At 27.1% G+C, this 19,101-nt stretch overlaps 3 protein-coding genes and 1 long non-coding RNA gene across 9 annotated transcripts; 2 read left to right on the forward strand and 2 right to left on the reverse strand.

Moving 5' to 3' along the window:
- The first annotated feature begins 1,007 nt into the window (after nt 1-1,007).
- Nucleotides 1,008-3,935, forward strand: LOC119672022. Of its 2 annotated transcripts, none has more exons than XM_038082972.1 (4): nt 1,008-1,032; nt 2,983-3,307; nt 3,378-3,511; nt 3,561-3,935. In XM_038082972.1, the coding sequence occupies exons 1-4, from the start codon at nt 1,029-1,031 to the stop codon at nt 3,854-3,856; spliced, it is 759 nt and encodes a 252-aa protein (XP_037938900.1). In that variant the 5' UTR covers nt 1,008-1,028; the 3' UTR covers nt 3,857-3,935. The 2 variants fall into 2 exon arrangements, with proteins under 2 accessions (XP_037938900.1, XP_037938899.1); XM_038082971.1 differs by lacking the exon at nt 1,008-1,032 and adding an exon at nt 2,781-2,930.
- Nucleotides 1,418-2,101, reverse strand: LOC119672023. The gene is made up of 2 exons (XM_038082973.1): nt 1,930-2,101; nt 1,418-1,868 (listed from the first exon to the last, which is right to left on the reverse strand). The coding sequence occupies exons 1-2, from the start codon at nt 2,024-2,026 to the stop codon at nt 1,447-1,449; spliced, it is 519 nt and encodes a 172-aa protein (XP_037938901.1). The 5' UTR covers nt 2,027-2,101; the 3' UTR covers nt 1,418-1,446.
- Nucleotides 3,936-3,971: 36 nt separating the features above from the next.
- Nucleotides 3,972-5,455, reverse strand: LOC119672024. The gene is made up of 4 exons (XR_005251860.1): nt 5,309-5,455; nt 4,734-5,256; nt 4,494-4,675; nt 3,972-4,437 (listed from the first exon to the last, which is right to left on the reverse strand). It is a non-coding gene; the product is annotated as an uncharacterized LOC119672024 (long non-coding RNA).
- A 1,794-nt stretch (nt 5,456-7,249) lies between these two features.
- LOC119668407 (N-alpha-acetyltransferase 60) lies at nt 7,250-14,110 on the forward strand. 5 transcript variants are annotated; one of them, XR_005251487.1, is made up of 7 exons: nt 7,250-7,807; nt 8,188-8,308; nt 9,535-9,699; nt 9,771-9,991; nt 10,203-10,313; nt 12,138-12,335; nt 13,783-14,110. XR_005251487.1 is itself a non-coding variant. In XM_038077900.1 (7 exons), exons 1-7 carry the CDS (start codon nt 7,791-7,793, stop codon nt 13,804-13,806), a joined length of 741 nt encoding a protein of 246 aa, XP_037933828.1. In that variant the 5' UTR covers nt 7,250-7,790; the 3' UTR covers nt 13,807-13,810. The 5 variants fall into 5 exon arrangements, 4 of the variants coding, with proteins under 4 accessions (XP_037933828.1, XP_037933826.1, XP_037933825.1 ...); XM_038077900.1 differs by having other exon boundaries at nt 12,138-12,219; nt 13,783-13,810; XM_038077898.1 differs by lacking the exon at nt 13,783-14,110 and having other exon boundaries at nt 7,250-7,643; nt 7,763-7,807; nt 12,138-12,472.
- Nucleotides 14,111-19,101: the final 4,991 nt, after the last annotated feature.

The raw sequence follows: 19,101 nt of genomic DNA on the forward strand, positions 1-19,101 counted from the left end.
CTGATTGTACACTAGCAACTCCTAAAATTAGTATTAGTATAGTTTTAAAAATTTTGCACTTTAATTGTGAAACCTTTCATCCTGACATTGTAAATGTTATATTGGCATAAGTCTTGAAAAGTTAAAATTTTTTTTTAAATTTCCAATACAATTAGTTTCTAGTTTCTTTAGAAGCTTGACATGGGAAAATTTTCGCTTTTGCAGCCATGTCTTCGCCCAATGAGCTAGTTTTTTAAATACAGAAATGAATGATAATAAAACCAACATTAAACAACAACCATTTTTACCAACCCTGTCATTATAACATATCAAAAATATTTTGACAAAATAACGATTGTTGCAAAAGAAAGGAATGCAAAATATTGAAAGAATTTAATCTTATATATTTTGTTATACCAAGAGTCTACCCTAATTGGATTTTTGGCTGACCATACAGCTGTTTGAAGCATCACTAAATATTCACTACCAATAGACTTTGGAAAATTCGCTTATTTTAAAAGTCCATTTTTAAAAGTCCACAATTTTTTGGACTGTAAGTATTGGGCATTGAACTGTGAAATTGAAAACCAAACGCTTTAATGCGTTTTTGAATATATATTCTGCTATATATATGAAACAAATCGTTACTATATAAAATACACGTTAGTTTAAAATGTATTTAATTGATATACAAAATTTAATATACTTATATATGCCGTTGATATTATTAAACATTTTCTTTTGTATTCTTTTGCATAAATTTATTTCTATAGTCATAACAAAAAAAATTATATAATTTAATGTTTTTTCATTGGTTTTTAAACTTCTATCAGTCGAAATTTTAATCCAATCTCTAAAAACTATTCGTATACAAATTAAGAAATATTTAATGCTTGGCAACTCTATATATACATTTTGAAAGGTACAAAAACTGTCAACAGAAAATAACAACAACAAAATTATACTTATTTCATTCGTTGAATCAAATGTATTGAATTAAAAAAAAAATCCTGGATTATAAACAAGGCCGTTTTCTTTTTAATAAAACCATGGGTAATTTTTATATACCATGCAAAACTTTCATATACAGCTCCACTTAAAAAACATTTTTTCTCATATACAAATAAACTTTGATTTAAAACAATTCTTATATATAAATAATTATAAAATTTTAAATTTAAAGCCAATGTAGATCCAAACATCAAATTTCAGAAATTCACTTTATAAGACAGTTTAGATGACATGCATCAAATACAAATAATAAGCAGATAAAAATCTTCCCGCTTTCCGTTGGTATCTTATATTTTAAATTTGTTGATATATTGGGATGGGTAATATTCACGTAAACCTTTTTAATGAGTTCTTAAGAAAAAAAAAATTAAAGTTACATTAAAAGTAAGACCATATTTAGACTTTTAAAAATTATGATAATGTTATATATAACTTTAATAAATTTCTATACATGAACTAATCAACTTTAATACATTTATATTTCAGTTCTAGTTCATATTTCGTTAATTCAAATTTTCTTTTAATACGCAAAGTTTCAATTCTTTCTTTGGATTCTATTTCCTTCAGTTTAATCATCGCTTCTTGTTCCAATTTTTTGCGTTCTATTTCCAACTTTTTCTTATTCATGCACAATTTAACTTTTTCTACAAATTCATTAAATTCTTTTTTTCTTATATTAAGTTTTATTTTTTCTTTTTCGACATTTGCGTTAATCTCTAATGCAGTTTTGTTAAGATTTGATCTTTCTTTCTGCAACGAAATTGAGTATGAAGCCGGGCTGTTGTTCCAATTCGTCTGATTTTCCAAAGTTTTGAAACTGCTAGTACCAAAAATTTTGTCCAGTTCCTTGAAGAAAGGGCATATGGTGGTAATGTGATCTAAAATAAAAAGAAAAATATAGATAAACTTTTTCAAAATAAAACAATTATGTTGCATTACTAGAATTGAAATCCTTGGTTTTCAAAATTCCGGTGTTGAGATGCCAATCCACTGTAGTTTTATAATTTACTTTTAAGGCTTGTATTTTATCTCGCATATTTTTCCATGAGAAATACTGTAAATCGGCATTGTTTATTTTAATTTCGTTATAAAAGATAGCATCATTGAGTTTCTGAAAATCAAATTAAAATTTTTAATAAATGATCTTAAAATAAATAAAACTAACAAACTTGCCTTAAATCTTTTTTTATTTTCCTGAAGTTTTTCGTAAACACAACGCAGTAATAACAAAGTGTTTTCTTCGTTCCAAGCAACATTATTATTTTCTTGATTTTTCATATTTAAGAAATTTTGCTTTCCAATTCAAAATAAATTATCTCAGAAATGAAAATGTTAAGAGTTGCACACTTGTGGGCTTCTCGATAAAAATACTTGTTTTGATATGTTGATATGTAGAAAAACGTCATTATCGCGGTGTTATATTTATTTTTTTATTTTCTCGGGTTGAGTGTGGCTCTGTGGAGTTTTTCTAAGTGATAATAATTTATAATGAATAATATTTTTAGAATGTCAATTATTATAAATGTTTACGTTTTTATATATTAGGTGTATTCCGGTACGTGAAAATTAGTACTAATGTGCGATTTAGTACTTGTTTTTACTTATTATGTATTCCTGTACACAAAAACTAAAACAAACTAGTAAAACAAAGCGAAGCGAATGAGATATGAGATAAAAATAAATTACTAGTTTCGACTGGCGATAAATAATAAGGGTGAAAATTAGTAAAAACTAGTGAAATGAGAAGAAGCACTCAACAGAGAATTCGAATTTTTTAATGTTATGTTTTACATCTGTTTCATACAGCGTTTAATATTTTGTATGCTAATATAATAATAAAAAACTTTTATTGTATGAAAATAATTATTTTTTCAAAATGGAAACAGATTACGAAATTACATTATGTTGTTCCCCTAAAACCTATAAACAAATTAATGAGGGTAATTTCTTTAATAAAATTTAATATTTTTATTACGCTGTTTATAATTTCAGATGAGGATTTCCGGGCTCAAGTGACAGAAAATGCAAAAGCGGAGCACCAATGTAGCAACATTGTGTTTGAAGAAATTACTGAAGATAAACAATGTTGGGTAGATGAATCAACAACAATGCTGATAGCAGCTGTTAAGGAATTGCAGCCTCTCGTAGGGACAAGCCTAAGTTTTAAATCAAAGAAGAGGATGTGGAATGAAATATCAGAACGTTTGTGTGCGGCTGGCTACCATTTCACTGCGTTGCAAGTGGAAAGTAAGTTTTATGCCATTAAACGACAGTACAAAAAAAAAGGTCGAAATAAGCGAATGTGTGCTTCTCAGAAGTAAGAAAACCAAAATAAAAAATTGAATTACTATATAAACTATTATAATCTTTATTTTTCTATTTAATAGAGAGCTTGAGGATATATTAGGAGAAGATAAAGCCAGCAGCCAAGATTATTTTGATAAAATTCAGAACATACTCTCTTCAACTTGTCAAGAGGAAGAGAATGAATCAGAACATACTAATAGCAGTATAAATAAAGGTAATTTTCTTTATTTAAAAAAAATAATAATTAATCCTTATTTATATAGATTTATGCGAAACTCAATCTTCGCAATTGAATCCACAAAAATCACAAAAATCATCTCGATCAAAAAAACAAAAGACTGTTATAGAGCAGCTGCAAGAAATGCATGATGATCGGAAAAAATTTGAAGCTGTCTACATGGAATTTATGCTGAAACGTGAGGCAAATCGAGCTAAGGAAATTGAACGACGTTCTCTGGACGCGAAGAGGCGTGATCATGAAAAAATTAAGGTAATGAAATCACTTGTAGCAGAGATTTCGACTTTAAACAAAAATTTAAAAACAAATAAAAATAAATAAATTTTAACTTTAGAAAGCGTCTAATTATAAAACTTGATTGTAATACGTTCAATTATAAAACAATTATAAAATTATTATTTTATAAGAATATGTAAATTTATAAGCAGTTTTTATTATAATTTTTTGAATAAAAAACATGTACAAATTTTATTTGAAATCAACATTCACATGTATACTTATTATAGAATAGCATTCCTTAACGAATTCTTCTAAGACTTTTATATTGATTGTTTTTATATTTGTACTCTTCTATGGTTGTTTCAAAAGCAAACTGCAATTCATTTTGATAATGTTGTTGTTGTAACCCGCTGGGACCTGCTTGTGAAGTCCCTTTGGGAGGTGTCGTACGGCACTTGGTCGTCGTTGGCGACGAGTCGGTGCGGGACGTGGAGCCGACCGTTTTTGCAGACTCATTTTGTTAATAATGTTTTGCAGTACATAATATACAATGATGAAACCATACTGTGTTTACCCTTGTTTTTCTTAGTTTTTCCTTGCCCTTGTAGAATACGTATTATCTATATATGAAGTAGTTAAATTTTGAAGATTTGGGTATGCAGAATCCAATACAAACAAAAAATCTATAATTTTATTTTGTTACATGATTTATTACTATTGATTATATATTATTTTATACCTTATTTGTACTGCTAGCAATGAAATTGAAAAAATTCACTGCTACAACTGCTACGACTGCTCGATGATAGCTATCCTAAAAATACATCTATAATCTTTATATATTTGTATAATATTTGTCTGCAACATCATCCTTGTGATTGGCAAGTACATTTAAAACAATGAGAGCACCATCGCCACAACCTTTATAAAAAAAATAATAATGAGACAACTAAAAGCTGCATATATTATGACGAAATACCTATTTTTACTTATCAATTACATAAGAATAATCCTTTTCACTAAAGAACCATTATTCCTCTGGTTTTTTTGTTTTGTTTTGTATTCAGTTTTTTTATGGAATTCTTAACATCATATTCTCGAATCTATGTTCCAAATATTTAAAAGATTGGTATAGTAGTTTACTAGAATACTATTCCTAAAAATTACGTTTTTTCCATTAAAAACAGAACTCAAAAAGATGGTCAAGTTATTAATCAAAACCATCAACGACATCTCCAGAGCTGCAAGTGTCATCAACAGTAAACCAATTGCGCTTATCCTTGCGTAGAAAATTGTATGTGTCACATTCGTTAAACATATTTTTAATGCTGTCTGATGACATACGTAAATGCCATTTCTACTCCCCCTCTGTGTAAATCTTCCATACAGTTTTTAATAAAGTTTCTTTTATGCTGCCTGTAAATAACTTATCATCATTGCTGATATTATAAAAACAATCATTTAGCTTCATTTCAATTGTTAAACACTTGTTGAAGCACATGCTGTAAAATAAATTAAAATAATGTTACGATCGAAAACGTATCTGATAAATACTTTTTCCGACTCCTAAAGCAAACATTTCAAGCACTGCAAGTGCAATAAAACTAACCAAAAAAGTACACACAAATTAAATTTAAAACTTTTTTTTCCAAATCCACATAGCTTTTATTTCATATTATTTTTCATTTTATTTTATTCCTTTGTTAAGTTTGAGCTAACACGCAAAAGGATTCAATAATGAAATTATTTTTTTGTTTATATAAATCAGCTGTTTTTTTTGCTTCATACTTTTTACTAGTACAGCCAGTGCTAGTCAAAACTAGTAATTAAGTTCCATTTCAAATTTAACTCGTTGTGTTCTCTTTTACTAGTTTTTGGTGTACAACTCCTGTACCCCAGTAGTAAAAACCAGTAAAAAATAAACCAAATAAATATGATTTATTATTGTGTATGAAAACGTTATAATACTGCCAAATATTCATATTGTCCGTATATACTTTATGGATTATATATATCAGGAATTCAACTCTGTTGAATTTGAACAGTGGACTGTTCGCGTGTTAACACACAAAACAAATTCAAGTTATACTGGATTCACACGAGAGTTTTGTTTTTAATTTTAGCTGTCATATTTGTAATTTTAGCTGTCAATTGTTGTTGCTTACAATGCAAAATGAAAATTTTTGACAACTAAAATTACAATCAAAATTCAGAATTATTCCAGTATTATACACATTTAGAGTTTTGTTAATTTTTGTTGTTTATTATAATATTATAATAAACAGTTGTACTTATTGCTCTATTTTTAAGATTTAAAGCATAAACTATAGCTACATAAATTTATTTAACTATTATAAATTGTTTTTTTTTATAAATTTATATATTATTGTTTGCAAAAAACATTTCTTGGCAATCCTTTTATATCAGTTACAGGCCTGTTTAAAATTTTGCATATAATCAAATTCTAAAGCGACTGCATATGAAAAAGCAAGGTTACGAAATAAAAACTTTTATTCATATCTCCTAAAAAAATTTCTAATTACAAAACTGTAGGTACTTTTGATAACAACTTAATTCCGAATAGGAAAAGAGGTAGTTATGTGGAATTTTTCAAATCGAAATATTTTATCATTAATCAAGTGAATTCTAGGCTGGCAATAACACTTTTTTAGGTTTTTAACCAAATATTCAATCTTTAGTTATGTGAATTCTTAAGTTATCTATATTTTTGTTATTACACGAACCTTAAAATTAATTTTAATATCTATTTTAACAGTGTTTACGTACAAATATTTTAATAAGTTTAAATTGGTCCTGCCCTCACTTATTTACAAATTTGGCTTATATGTATTTGTTGTCTAAATACTAAGTCGTCGATATTCTAACGCCTACCTTTGCCTTGATAACTGGAATGGAGCTCTAGCTTTTCACCTTAACGAGCTAATAGCTAGAATTTGTCTATTTTTCATTCCTAAAAATTGTGGTTTAAGTGGGTTTAAGTGTCACTGTGATTTTGAATACTTTCTGCCAATCGGAAAAAACGATTTATGTCAGTTTAAGGTATTTCTGCGATGCTTTGAAGAGAAATTGATGTTAAATTACTAAATATGTTTTTAAACCAAATTCTTTTAAAAATGTTAAGCTGAGTTTTAAATCGATTTTAGAAACTTAAAAATAAAGCTCAAATATGCGATGTTAGGTCTATTCCACGAGCTAGTCGTAGTAAAATTCAAGTAAAACAAAAGTAAAGTACAAGTAAAGTACAAACTGTGAGCGTAACACAAATAAAGTTCCAAATTACGCTCTATACAAAGATTTTCATGGAACAGCTTTGTGTAAAGTTTGTTGAAAACACCAGAATTGGTCAAACACAAATTAAGAAAACATTTAGCACTTGGCAGCTCTGTATTTACAGTTTGAGAGGCGCAAGATCTGTCAAGAAAAAATGACAACAACAACAAAATTGTATTCATTTCATATTATTAATCAAATCAAAATATAGTGAATTAAAAAAAATTGGTCGAACGTACGCGAGGCGCTATTCTTTATTACAAAATTGTGTGTGTTAGAACATACAGAATGTTGAGATTTTCTTTAATGAGCAGTTAATTGAATTCAATTGAATACAAAGTTCATTGATGCGTAAGCGCTGGTGTCAGTTTTATTTGGGTTACTATTGGGAACTCAAATTGGCAGAGCGCGAAATGAAAGTGAAATCTTTATTGCTAATCCACACTTAATGTCGAGCATTTGGAAGGTCGTGGAAATCTGAAAGATATAATTGGTAGTCTTATATGGATATTTCTTGCATACCATATGAAGCATTCATACATAAATCCACCGAAAAACTATAGCAAATGTAACTTAACATTCGTGAACTAAAGCCAAAGTACGCTTAAGCCAAAGTTTTCATTTGTAATTCAATGGTTCATATTACAATATATTTAGATTTTTGTGAAATATAACTATATACATATATTTTATGGTTTGTATTAAATTAAAATAAAGCTAATTGACTGATGTGCCCAGCTGATACATGGCGCAGTTTACTTGGTGAGTTGGTCTTGTTTGCTTTGGCAGACAATAAATAAAAAAAAAATTTTAAAAAATAAACACTGCATTAATAATCTAAAATATCTTTTATTATAAATATGTTCATTATTATTTTATTTTAATAACTATTTTGGTCTTATATTTCTGTACGGTTCATATTACTTGTGATGGCATAATATTTCATATAAACATGAATCAGCAAAGAAATTACTAAATTGGATTAGCATAAAATATTCAAAATCATTTTAATTAATTTAGAATATTTATTGTCTAAATTATCAGTGGCCGTAATATTATCTCTATTATGCAAGTTCTTATCAATATGAAAGAATTTAATTGAGTCACTCTAATTTAAATTTACTTTAATTTGTCTTATGCAGGTACAACAAACAGAATAACCCACAGCCCAACGATATCAGTAGGGCGGAGAGCGAGCATGTGCCGCTTTGCTCTATAACAGATGTGCAATTACGTTTTCTAGTGCCCGACGATTTAACGGAGGTAATATGTCTAATATTGCGTATATGTATACCATATATCATATAAATATTATTTGCAAGGTTGTATGATAAAATCATCGATTGCGGTGATATAATATGCATTGTCATTGTCATTGTTAGATTTAGATGCTTGCAAAAAAAGTTTTAAATTGTTTATATTATATAACTTTTAGAGGTCAAAATTCAATATTAAGATATTAACTGTATATGTACTATTTATATATATATATAAATATATTATTTTAAAGAAAATTATGACGTTTAATATTTTAACAGTACGCTAGAATAGACATTTATTGTGTAATAATAGAAATTATTTTAATGAGCACAACTTGCTTCTGTGCAGTTCAATTAGTACAAATTAAAAATTAATTTGCATATTTAGCAAAATAACTTATAGAATTATTTAGGAAAAACGTTCTTAATTATTAAAAAATTTCTGTTATCTTTTCCTATTAACGTTTTTGACAAACAAAGATCTATTAGTTTGCATATATGATAATTATAATTATAAGTTCTATTGTATATTATGTTAGTCATATATATATATATATAATAATTTAAAAATGTTTAAGAGCCAATTTCTATAAGTTTTTAGTTATAGCGAAATCTCTTTAAAGAGCATTTTAAGCTTAAAGCCTCAAGTTTTGTACGATAACATGAATAACACATGGGGTCAACCGGTTTAAGTAGATCCTTGAGATCACCCTTATAACTCAACCGAACGTTTAAAAAATTTAGTTTTTCTCACCGTTTTTAAATATTTTTAATTAATATAAAAAGAAAACACAATTGATTTTATATGTATATAAAATTTTTATAACTTTTCTACTAATTTTTTCTATTATTTCATTTGTTGCATTTTTTAATAGCCTTCCTAAGTTCTTATCTTTAACGTACCGGCATCACCGTTAATTAAATATTATATTACTAAGAGTTGTTAAATTTATTATAACTTAAAATCGTATTTTAAACTGTAAAAATTATTGTTTTTCCCATGGCAATTAAAATTATTGCTCTCTGCTATCAGTTCTTTAACGATTATGGGCTCGTTAATAAGATTTATAAATTGATTAAAATAATATTTTGCTGATAATTTTAATGCAAAACATTTTTCAATAAAAAAAATACACCATATTTTGCTTAAAATAATGTAGTAATTAAATGCATAGAACGTTATAAATATAATTTTTATAATATATACTACTTCAACTTGTTTTATTTAAGGTGAGAACTTTATGTCAGGACTGGTTTCCTATTGATTATCCGCTATCATGGTACGAAGATATAACTTCAAGTTCACGCTTTTTCGCGTTAGCAGCCGTCTACAACTTAGCCATAATTGGTCTTATAGTGGCCGAAATAAAACCATATAGAAATTTAAATAAAGAAGTAAGTTTATTAAGTATAATTGTATAAAAACAATTAAATAAAATGTTTAAATTAATTAATTTTTAATATAGGATAAAGGTATTTTACCGGACTCTATGGGCCGACATGCAGATATTGGTTATATTTTATCACTTGGAGTACATAGAAAACATCGACGAAATGGTATTGGGTCATTATTATTAGATTCTCTGGTAAATCACCTAACGACTGCGGAACGTTATTCTGTTAAAGCCATTTTCTTACACGTACTCACCACAAATCAGGCTGCTATACTTTTTTACGAGAAAAGAAGGTATGCATGCGTCAGCTTTGCACTATTTTAAACTGAATTGCATGTTGAAAAAATAATAAAAATATTAGCGTGTTACTAGGTCATTTATAGATATGTACATGCTTAAATTATTTCAAGTGTTTAGGTGTAGGTGTGTACCTATACCAATGCTAGGACACATCTATGCAAATATTTACTTATGTGAAATATTTATAAATAATTTTATTTTTAGATTTCACTTACATTCATTTCTGCCGTACTATTATAACATACGAGGCAATGATAAGGATGGTTTTACATATGTAACATATATAAATGGTGGGCACCAGCCGTATACATTATTATATCCTTTACAAAAACAAAAACTCTGATTGTTTCTATAATTTATACAAACTTTAAATTTAATAACACAAAGAGCTGTACAGAAATTTACGATAATTCCTTTATTCTTTTTAGTATATAAAATATGTCATCATTTATGGAATACATTTGAGTCTACCAGGTAGAGAAGTAGTAAAAAAATACTACTTGGGTTTTTAAATGAAGAAACTCAATTTTTACATATCTACATAGAACCACTAAATTTAAAATTTTGTGAAGATACACAAATTTTTTTAAACATGAAATTTCGTGTGGCTTTCAAGGAAGTGTATAAGTAAACAAAATTTGTAATAAGATGCAGACCAGTATTGATGAACTAGGGATTTTCACTATAACCGAGTGTTAGATCCTGGATATTCTGGATAGTCTTTACGTTATACGGTCGGAGTGGCAATAATGTGTTAAAAGTGCTTACAGACTGTTTTACCTATAAGAGCACATATATGCAGTAACTTCTGTATATATATATATAGCAAAATGCTGATTTATAGCGGCTTTTGTCGCTTTAATACGTTTAACGAACTCTGCAGAACTTATTGAAATAAGTTCCAGTTTTCCTAAAATTAAGCAAAGCGTGTTTAAACTATGTATCATCGCACGTCATATGTATTCCATCATCATATAGAGTTCAAAATGTTTCGAATTAAAAAATCAATCAACTGAACAACTACGTTTCACGCATGTGGACATCAACGTCGCAGTCAGTATAGCTCTCTTTGCTTTTTTACGTCCGTCAGTTAATATTTTCGTATGCTGAATACAGTGACAACTATTGCAGACCTTCAGCGGAGTAGAGCATCGATAATAGTTCAAAGCTGGAAATGAAACCGGTCAGTTATTTTTTCGATACCAGGTTTTTAGTACACTACTGATCCAATTCAGAGCAAAATATAGCCATGCTTAAAAAGTTTTTTTCTCGCATAATTATTGACAGGTAAATTGTCTCTCAAATAATTATGTGCTTCAACTGCATTTCTAATTCTGATGTTAGCCATTCGACTGCATTTTTTCTTCTAATGTTAGCCATACAACTGCTGTTCCGCAGGAAACACAATTTTAATATTTTCTTAACTTGTTGTTTAGCCTCATGTAGTTGACAAATTTACTCCATCCCGACTCAAGCTAGTTTTCTTCTTACATCCCAGACCTTCTTTCTTTCTTTCACTGCTTTCTTCATTCATTCTTTCTTTCACTGCTTTCTTCATTCATTATTTCCCAAATGTTGCACATAGCAACGTGTCTCTCATCCCATCTGGTCTATTTCATTTTATATGTATTTTATTTGGGTCACAATAATCCGTGCAAAGGCACACGTTACAGGGTATCCTTACAGGTTATCCTCAACAAAAATTTTCTTTATCTGTGGTTTCGTCGCCATATAGTTGTGAAGTTCCTTTTATTTACCAAGGGTAAATATCTTTATTCGTCCCTCATCATTAGTCTTCATTCGTTCCTCACCATTACTCTTTATTTTACCGCTTTCTTTAATTATTTCTATAATGTGTGTCTGTTTTATATTTATTCTACTTGGGTCACAATAACAGCAAAATGAGTTCAAAGGCAGACACTATAGGTATGTTAGCCTCAATAAATATTTAAAAAAAAAACCGCCGCATTATCTTTTTTTTAATTATTCATACAATTAGACATCTATTCTTGACATATTATTATATACTAAAATAAAAATTTAAAATTTTATTAATTTAATGTTTAAATGGGTAATATGATTATTTATTTAATTTATATATATATTTTTTGGAAAAAATTTTCCTTAACTTCTCTGCACAGATCATATAAAGCACTTTGCGTCAAAAATAAGTCTCGCCGGAGGAATGTTGACTTGGATTACCCTACGTTTACGGCAAGCGGTACGCTGGATTTGTCATAAAACAGTTTCGCGTTTCAACTTCGCACACTAAAAGTGCATATACTCAGACACTTAACAAGTTCATAATAACAACAGATCAACCTATATTGTAGATAAGTATTTGAAAAATATTATGTAGAAAAGTAATAGCCACTATATAAATGTAAACAACATAATCATATACATAATAATATAATTATATTGGTATTAACCTTCATTAGAAACATACGTACGTACATAATTACATTGTTAATGAAAAATTGTAATTTATATTAGTGAAGCGAAAAACAATATATTTATATAATACATATAAAAAAAGTAAATTCGCTATAAGTGATATAATTTAAAAACAAAGAATAGAATTAATATGTTACGAGGAAGGTGTTATGAAAAGTTAAGCTTTAATAACGTAAGTGGACTTATGTTCCAATTACTTTTTTATATTTATAATTTTTTTTAACTATAAATTAAATCTATTATTTTAAGAAAAACAACAAACTATTAAATTTTGCGTTATATTATTATTTTTATTTTTAAATAAATATAAAGATATTGGCCTCATTAATTTCTTATACGATAAAGTCAACAAAGGCTAAAATAGATTAAAATGTTAATGGACCAATATATGTAGATTATAATTTCTCTGGTTAGTATTAACTCTCTATAGATGGCTGCCGATATTTCCAACAAATTTATTAAAACTAAAGAACAACAAAGGAATTTATACTGCTATTAATTTAAATAAATAAAAATCATCTTACCTTGTAACATATAATTCATTATATAAGCTAAAGATTTTTAATATTTTATTACTTTTTAGTTAAATTTTTTTTTTTCAGTTCAGTATTTATTTTATTTTATTATAATTTAAATTTGCAATGTAAATAGTATTCGAAATCAAACTGTATTAAAATGATTCATATAAAAATTACTTTTCAGGTATTTTGAAGTACAATAATATATTATTAAAAAATACCATCTTTAATAATAACAACAACAATAACTGCAAACAAAAGTAGCCTTAATATAGTTCAATTTTTTAACTTATTTCCATTAAAAGTAACAAAAATATAAATAATTTAATGTCATTCATCAATTAAAAATTAAATTTGTTTTTAATTTATTTATATAATTTATTATTTTTTTTAATTTGTCAATTTATTTTTATTTTATATTTGAGTGTTTTTTATATAAGTATTTACAGAATGTATAAATAATTAAATAAAGTAATAGCACAATTTTAAAATTTTAGTTTTTAATAGAAAATTTTAAGGAATTGTAATTTTTAATATATTAAAATAAAATAAATAAATAAATTTGTTTGTATAATATAAAAAAAACGATTAATTTTTTTAACAACTCTTATTAATTATTAATTTAATAATAAGAAATAAAAAATTCTTTAACAATAATTTAATTAAATTTATTTAATACAAACCTATAAAGCTTGAGGTACATTAAAGTATTAACTTGTAGCTTTTTCAATATGTTAAAATCATATTGACTTATTTAAAATATCATAAAATTAGCTTCATTTTGATACCTTTTTCCCATTTTTAAATAGGCGCAAGCTTTATCTCAAAAATAAAAAAAAAACAAAGAAAAGAAAGCACCTTGGTACATCAGGTAGATGGCGAGACCAGGTCGTTTGTTGAGAGCTTAAATAAACATACGTGTCAAAACAATCTCTTCCACTACTGGTAGTCCACTACTAATATATCGTAGTGGAAAAACTTGCTCAAAATAGCAGACTCTACTAAAATCCGTTATCAAATCGGCGAGCCTTGGAAATCGGTAAGAAAACTTCTATATGAACATTTTCAAAAAGTGAATATAAATAGGTTTTCGCCTAAATATTAAAACTTGATGCTTAATTTTTGAATATTTTGTTTACTAAACACTTTATAAATTCAATTAATTAAATAAAGACGTGAACTTAAATAATATCTAAAACTATTTTTAATGATTTAAATAATTCATTAAATATTGCCTAGGGCATATGAGTTGCCCTACTTGATTGAATGTTTATAATTATTATAAACATTATATTATAATATATATTATAATATAAACCACTTCACTTCACTTACGTAAGCAGTCAGTGCTGCTTCCGTATATATATTAGTTAAAATACATAGATTAAAACACACCAACAAAACAACGACACCCGCCATCATTTTATCTATTATAAAATGGCAATCCATAGCCACAAAAAGGATCGTGTTTACGACGCAATGTTTGAGAACGGTATCTCTGCAAAGTTAATACCATTCAGCAGAATCTCTTTGAGCAGTATTCGTAGCTCTGTCAAGGTAAGAATAACACTTGCAGTTTTCAAGAAAAAGTTCTTCGTACGGGCCTCTACCCGTTGACGACGACGGACTATACTCACTTTTTTACGACTTTGATATAATTCAGAGAATTAATATCCAATTCAGTGAAGCGATTTCGTTGACTTGGCCATGTCATTAGAAAGATAAAGATGTTCGAACGAAATAAATATTTGAAGTGGTAGTTGGAGGAAGAAGATGTCTTCGATGAAGCGATTAAGTTGAAAGTCGAAGAAGTTGCGCAATCAGAAAAACAGAAGCACGGTAAGGGGTTGTTATCGGCATTTAAGTAAATTAGTAATTTAACAATTATTAAAAAAAAAAAAATATAATTAATTAATTTAATTATTCTACAGCTGGTTTATGATTTCGTTCTAATATAAACACAGCAAGTGAATTTGTTAATAAAACTATCATATCAAAGTAACAAAACTCCAAATTCGAACATAGTCAAGTACGGTTTTGGGTCAGTTGGCTAATGAACGCTGACTCTGAGCAAATTGAGCAGGATATAACTTCAAACCCGCCATATAAGGAATATACTTTTTTATATATATTTTTTATAAATATATTTTTAAATATATTTATATATATCGTAACATCTAAGCAATTGAGCAGGGTATAAGTTCAACCCCGGAATATATTTTCTTATATATATATTTTATATATTTATTTATCAAATTTTATTGTATTTTTAAATATATTTATACATTTCTTAATATATCCGTAGTTCCAAGACCACTGATAATGGGTATTTGGCAATACTCGAAACAGCTGTATGATTAGTCAAAAATTCTATTAATTAAAACAATATAAAATGAATTTTTATTGTTGTAGTTCACTACTGTTCGAAAAACCTCTTTATGTAAATTAGTATATATAATAAAATCGACAGAAATCAGTATCAGCTACAGTTGCTAGCTAAGTAAATGCATTTCTATAACACTGCAAATGATTAAGCTACTTTATAGTGATTTTCTACTTTATTCTTTATAATTGGTTTACAGTGAAAGTCGTCAAGTACTGCAAGTAAATATAGTGTAGACATTTACAATGGCTATTTATAATGGCTATAGACTTCAGCAACATTGTATTATGCACTTTCACTTTTTAACTGAATTCTACAAATTTTTGTTATCAGATAAAACTCGAAAATAATATCCGTTTTTATTTGTGTAGTGTAGACGTCAGTGTAGTCGCCGAGTAAATTGTGCATTAGAAAAAATAAGTTACCTCATAAGATAGTTCTATCTATAGTAACAGAATTTTTTTTTATAAACTTAATTTTAATCCAATTGCATACAATACTATTTTTTTTATCTGTTGCAAAAAATACAGAAACTCAACAAGAAAATAAATAAAATAAGAAAAAATTTTAAAATTTAAAAATATTTTTTAAAAATAAATTTTATATTATTATTGCTGACCCTTCATTATCCTGCGTTTACATTCGCTAGATGTTAGCAAATTTTTTTCATAATCAAAAATAATATGTATTTTCTTTTGACAATTAAATGTTGCTAAAAAATCCGAATTATCTACTGTAGAGGCCAAGTTACTGTCGTTTCAAGCCGTAACCGTTTTTTTTAGTTTTTTTTTTAATAGCCTTAAATTTCAATAGCCTTAAAAACTCTCCTCGTTCGGACGGAAAGCTCCAGACGCTTCAGGAATCACCCTTAGATAATACGTTTGAAACTGCAAGCAACAACCTGTTAGTTGTTATATATACATGTGTAGCTGGAAACTACCGATTGTTTCTAAATTAATATTGCGTCTACATTAACGGGAATTCAGTAAAATTTTTGTGTACTAATATGGCCGTGTGCGAGTACGAGTAAATTGGTAGTAAATTGAGGTAAATAATAAATTATGTCGGTATAGTGGCAAATGTTGTATTTACCAGAATTTCGATTAGGGTAAATTAGATAAAAATTACGTAAATTAGGTTTTATCATTATAAAGACGTTTAATATAATAAATAAAAAAATTTTGAAACATTTAAACAAAAATAATAAATAAGTACAATAAATAAATAAATAAATATTTATATAAGTGGTGTGTAAAACAATCGCTAGGAAATTTCAATTTACTTTATCTCAATTTACCCAAACTCGCACCCGGCTTATATACAATTTCTTATTTGCAAACAAAATTCGAAAAAAATACGTATTGGTTTTTAGCAGTTTATAACGTAGTACATGTGATCAAAAACTGCTATATACATCCATTTTCACACTGCGTCTACACTAGTTGAACTATGGTAATATTTTTGCATATATGCATTCGTATATGCATTTCAACATTCGTATATACATTCCAACATTCGATTCAAAGTCTAGCCAGTGAACTCTTTAAGTTAATATAATAAGTTAACAACTAATTCTATAGAAAAATATGTTTGCATAAGATTTAGTCATAATTTCCATCGGAGTATCAACGTACTTAAGGAGGGCAAATCAGACAGGCAATTGATTACCCTAACAAAAATAACATAAAACACCTATTCGATATAAGTACGTGTAACAATAATTTTTTTAACATAAAAAATACTATATTGAATATATGTGGTGAGAATTAGAAAAATTTATATTATTTACATAGTAATATAAAAATAACTTTTCAATAGAAGAGCAAATAATTATTTATTTATTTAAAGTATAAGTTAAATCGTCTTTATCTAAAGTATAACGTACTCATGATTATCATACTTTACATAATACTCTTTGGTTTCACAAACTTAGTGCGGTAGTACTTCAGTGCTCACATCCATACTTTTCTACTACTCTTTCTGCGTCTAATTTGTAGTATTTATACAACATAACCTTTTTAACGTGCAGGTCAGTAAAGAGTAAATTTAGTTCGGTCAAAATCTTCGAACAGTGAAGGTGTATTTAGTGGTTTGGTGCTTGGATTTTACGTATTATTCAATTTTAAAAAAGTGAAAAGAAAATATATTAATGTGAATAATTAAAAAAATTTAATAGAATTGCACAAAAAAAAAAATTAATTTTGTTTTTAAACATAATTAAAATAAAATCTATACTAATATGCATAAATTTATGTTTGAAACGGTATTTATGATATTGGCTACTACTTGCATATATTCAGCAGTCTGCTACACACCTTCATGTAGAAGAGATGCACATAACAAGTGGGGTGAGTGAATTATTTAATATATACAATTTTTATAATTGTATGTCATTTCTTATTATAATAATTATAAATATAAAGGTGTTACAATAATTAGTTTAAAATTAAGTTTAAATGAAAAACATTTTTAATTTCTATGTAAACGCCCAGCTGTTTGTAGTTTTAAGTCCAATTATACAATACTAAATTCTGCATGTGATTAAGTAACATTTGCTTTAGAAAATACACATATGTCATACCTACGGCACCTGTTTAAAAATTGAAAGAAATCATGTGTTTCTAAATTCGCCGTAGAGTTTTCTTATGTAAATATTTATATTAAAATTGTCTACATGCAAATAAAATTTGATATTCTTGTCGAAAGAAGAAAGTGCGTCAAAGATTTTTCAAGTTCACCTGCATTTTTTAGCATTCATTTGACTTACCAAATAATAGATTTGATTGTTCGTTATGTTATCAATAAAAAAAATGATAACAAAGTATAAATTCATTCTTGTCATAACTTTGAAGAACGAACGCATAATACATAAGCAATGCTTATGTAATTAATTTAAAACAAAATTCTTGGTTGTCATTGCCAAAAGAAGGGTGATTAGATATCAAAACACAAATTTTGTTTATTTTTTTTTTTTAATCTATTTTATTCTTTGCACATAAATTTTGCGTGTTATAAAAAGCTTGATTAAATCTCAGATAAGTTTTAAATAAAAAACGTGTGCATAATTGCAAGATTATAAATGAAATTTGCACGTTGCAAATTTTGGTCGCCAAAAGCAAAATATAGTTGCGCCATTTTAAAATTGCACCTCACAGCATTTGCTGCCGGCTTCGCCATTATCACATGCAGTTTTGTCACGTATCCATTTGGCTAATGGATACTGCGAATGCGATTAATTGCTTTTTTTTTGCTTTTGTTGTTGTTGTTGCTATCGTTATTGATACTCTTTGCTTTCTCACACTTTCAATAGTGAAGCGGCATTTAAAAAAAAAAAATTTCCGATATTTTTTCTATGATACGGTAAAAGCAGGTTGAACGTATCATTAGATTTATGTATTGAAGTTAGAGAAGAGAACTTATGTTAAAATGAAACGTCGCAGTCGCATATTATAATAGTTTATCAATATTCTAATGAGCTAATATTAATGTACTACGTAAGCACTTGTTAATTAAGAACAGTTGAGTAAATGAAAATAAATTAAAGACGAACCGGAATGTTTCGATGTTTGCTTACAGACAAACAATAGCCTTTTTAACGAAAACTGTTGAATAGATGAGATGAGAAGTTTAATGTATTTTTATTTACTAATTTTTATTTATTATGCATTTTTATTTATTATGCATTTTTATTTATTATGCATTTTTATTTATTTTTATTTATTATGCATTTTTATTTATTTTTATT

The sequence above is a fragment of the Teleopsis dalmanni genome, chromosome 1, assembly GCF_002237135.1.
Source record: "Teleopsis dalmanni isolate 2A chromosome 1, ASM223713v2, whole genome shotgun sequence".
NCBI classification, from domain to species: Eukaryota; Metazoa; Arthropoda; class Insecta; order Diptera; family Diopsidae; genus Teleopsis; species Teleopsis dalmanni.

Bases quoted from the DNA above. Each gene is read 5' to 3' on its own strand.
- LOC119672023 (XM_038082973.1), bottom strand. From the start codon at position 2,026: ATGCGAGATAAAATACAAGCCTTAAAAGTAAATTATAAAACTACAGTG. The intron at 1,869-1,929 runs GTAATGCAACAT...TTTTTATTTTAG, and splicing joins AACCAAGGATTTCAATTCTA to ATCACATTACCACCATATGC.
- LOC119672022 (XM_038082971.1), top strand. From the start codon at position 2,867: ATGGAAACAGATTACGAAATTACATTATGTTGTTCCCCTAAAACCTAT. The intron at 2,931-2,982 runs GTAATTTCTTTA...TTATAATTTCAG, and splicing joins CTATAAACAAATTAATGAGG to ATGAGGATTTCCGGGCTCAA. The intron at 3,308-3,377 runs GTAAGAAAACCA...TCTATTTAATAG, and splicing joins CGAATGTGTGCTTCTCAGAA to AGAGCTTGAGGATATATTAG.
- LOC119668407 (XM_038077897.1), top strand. The intron at 8,309-9,534 runs GTAATATGTCTA...GTTTTATTTAAG, and splicing joins TGCCCGACGATTTAACGGAG to GTGAGAACTTTATGTCAGGA. The intron at 10,314-12,137 runs ATATCCTTTACA...ACTTCTCTGCAC, and splicing joins CACCAGCCGTATACATTATT to AGATCATATAAAGCACTTTG.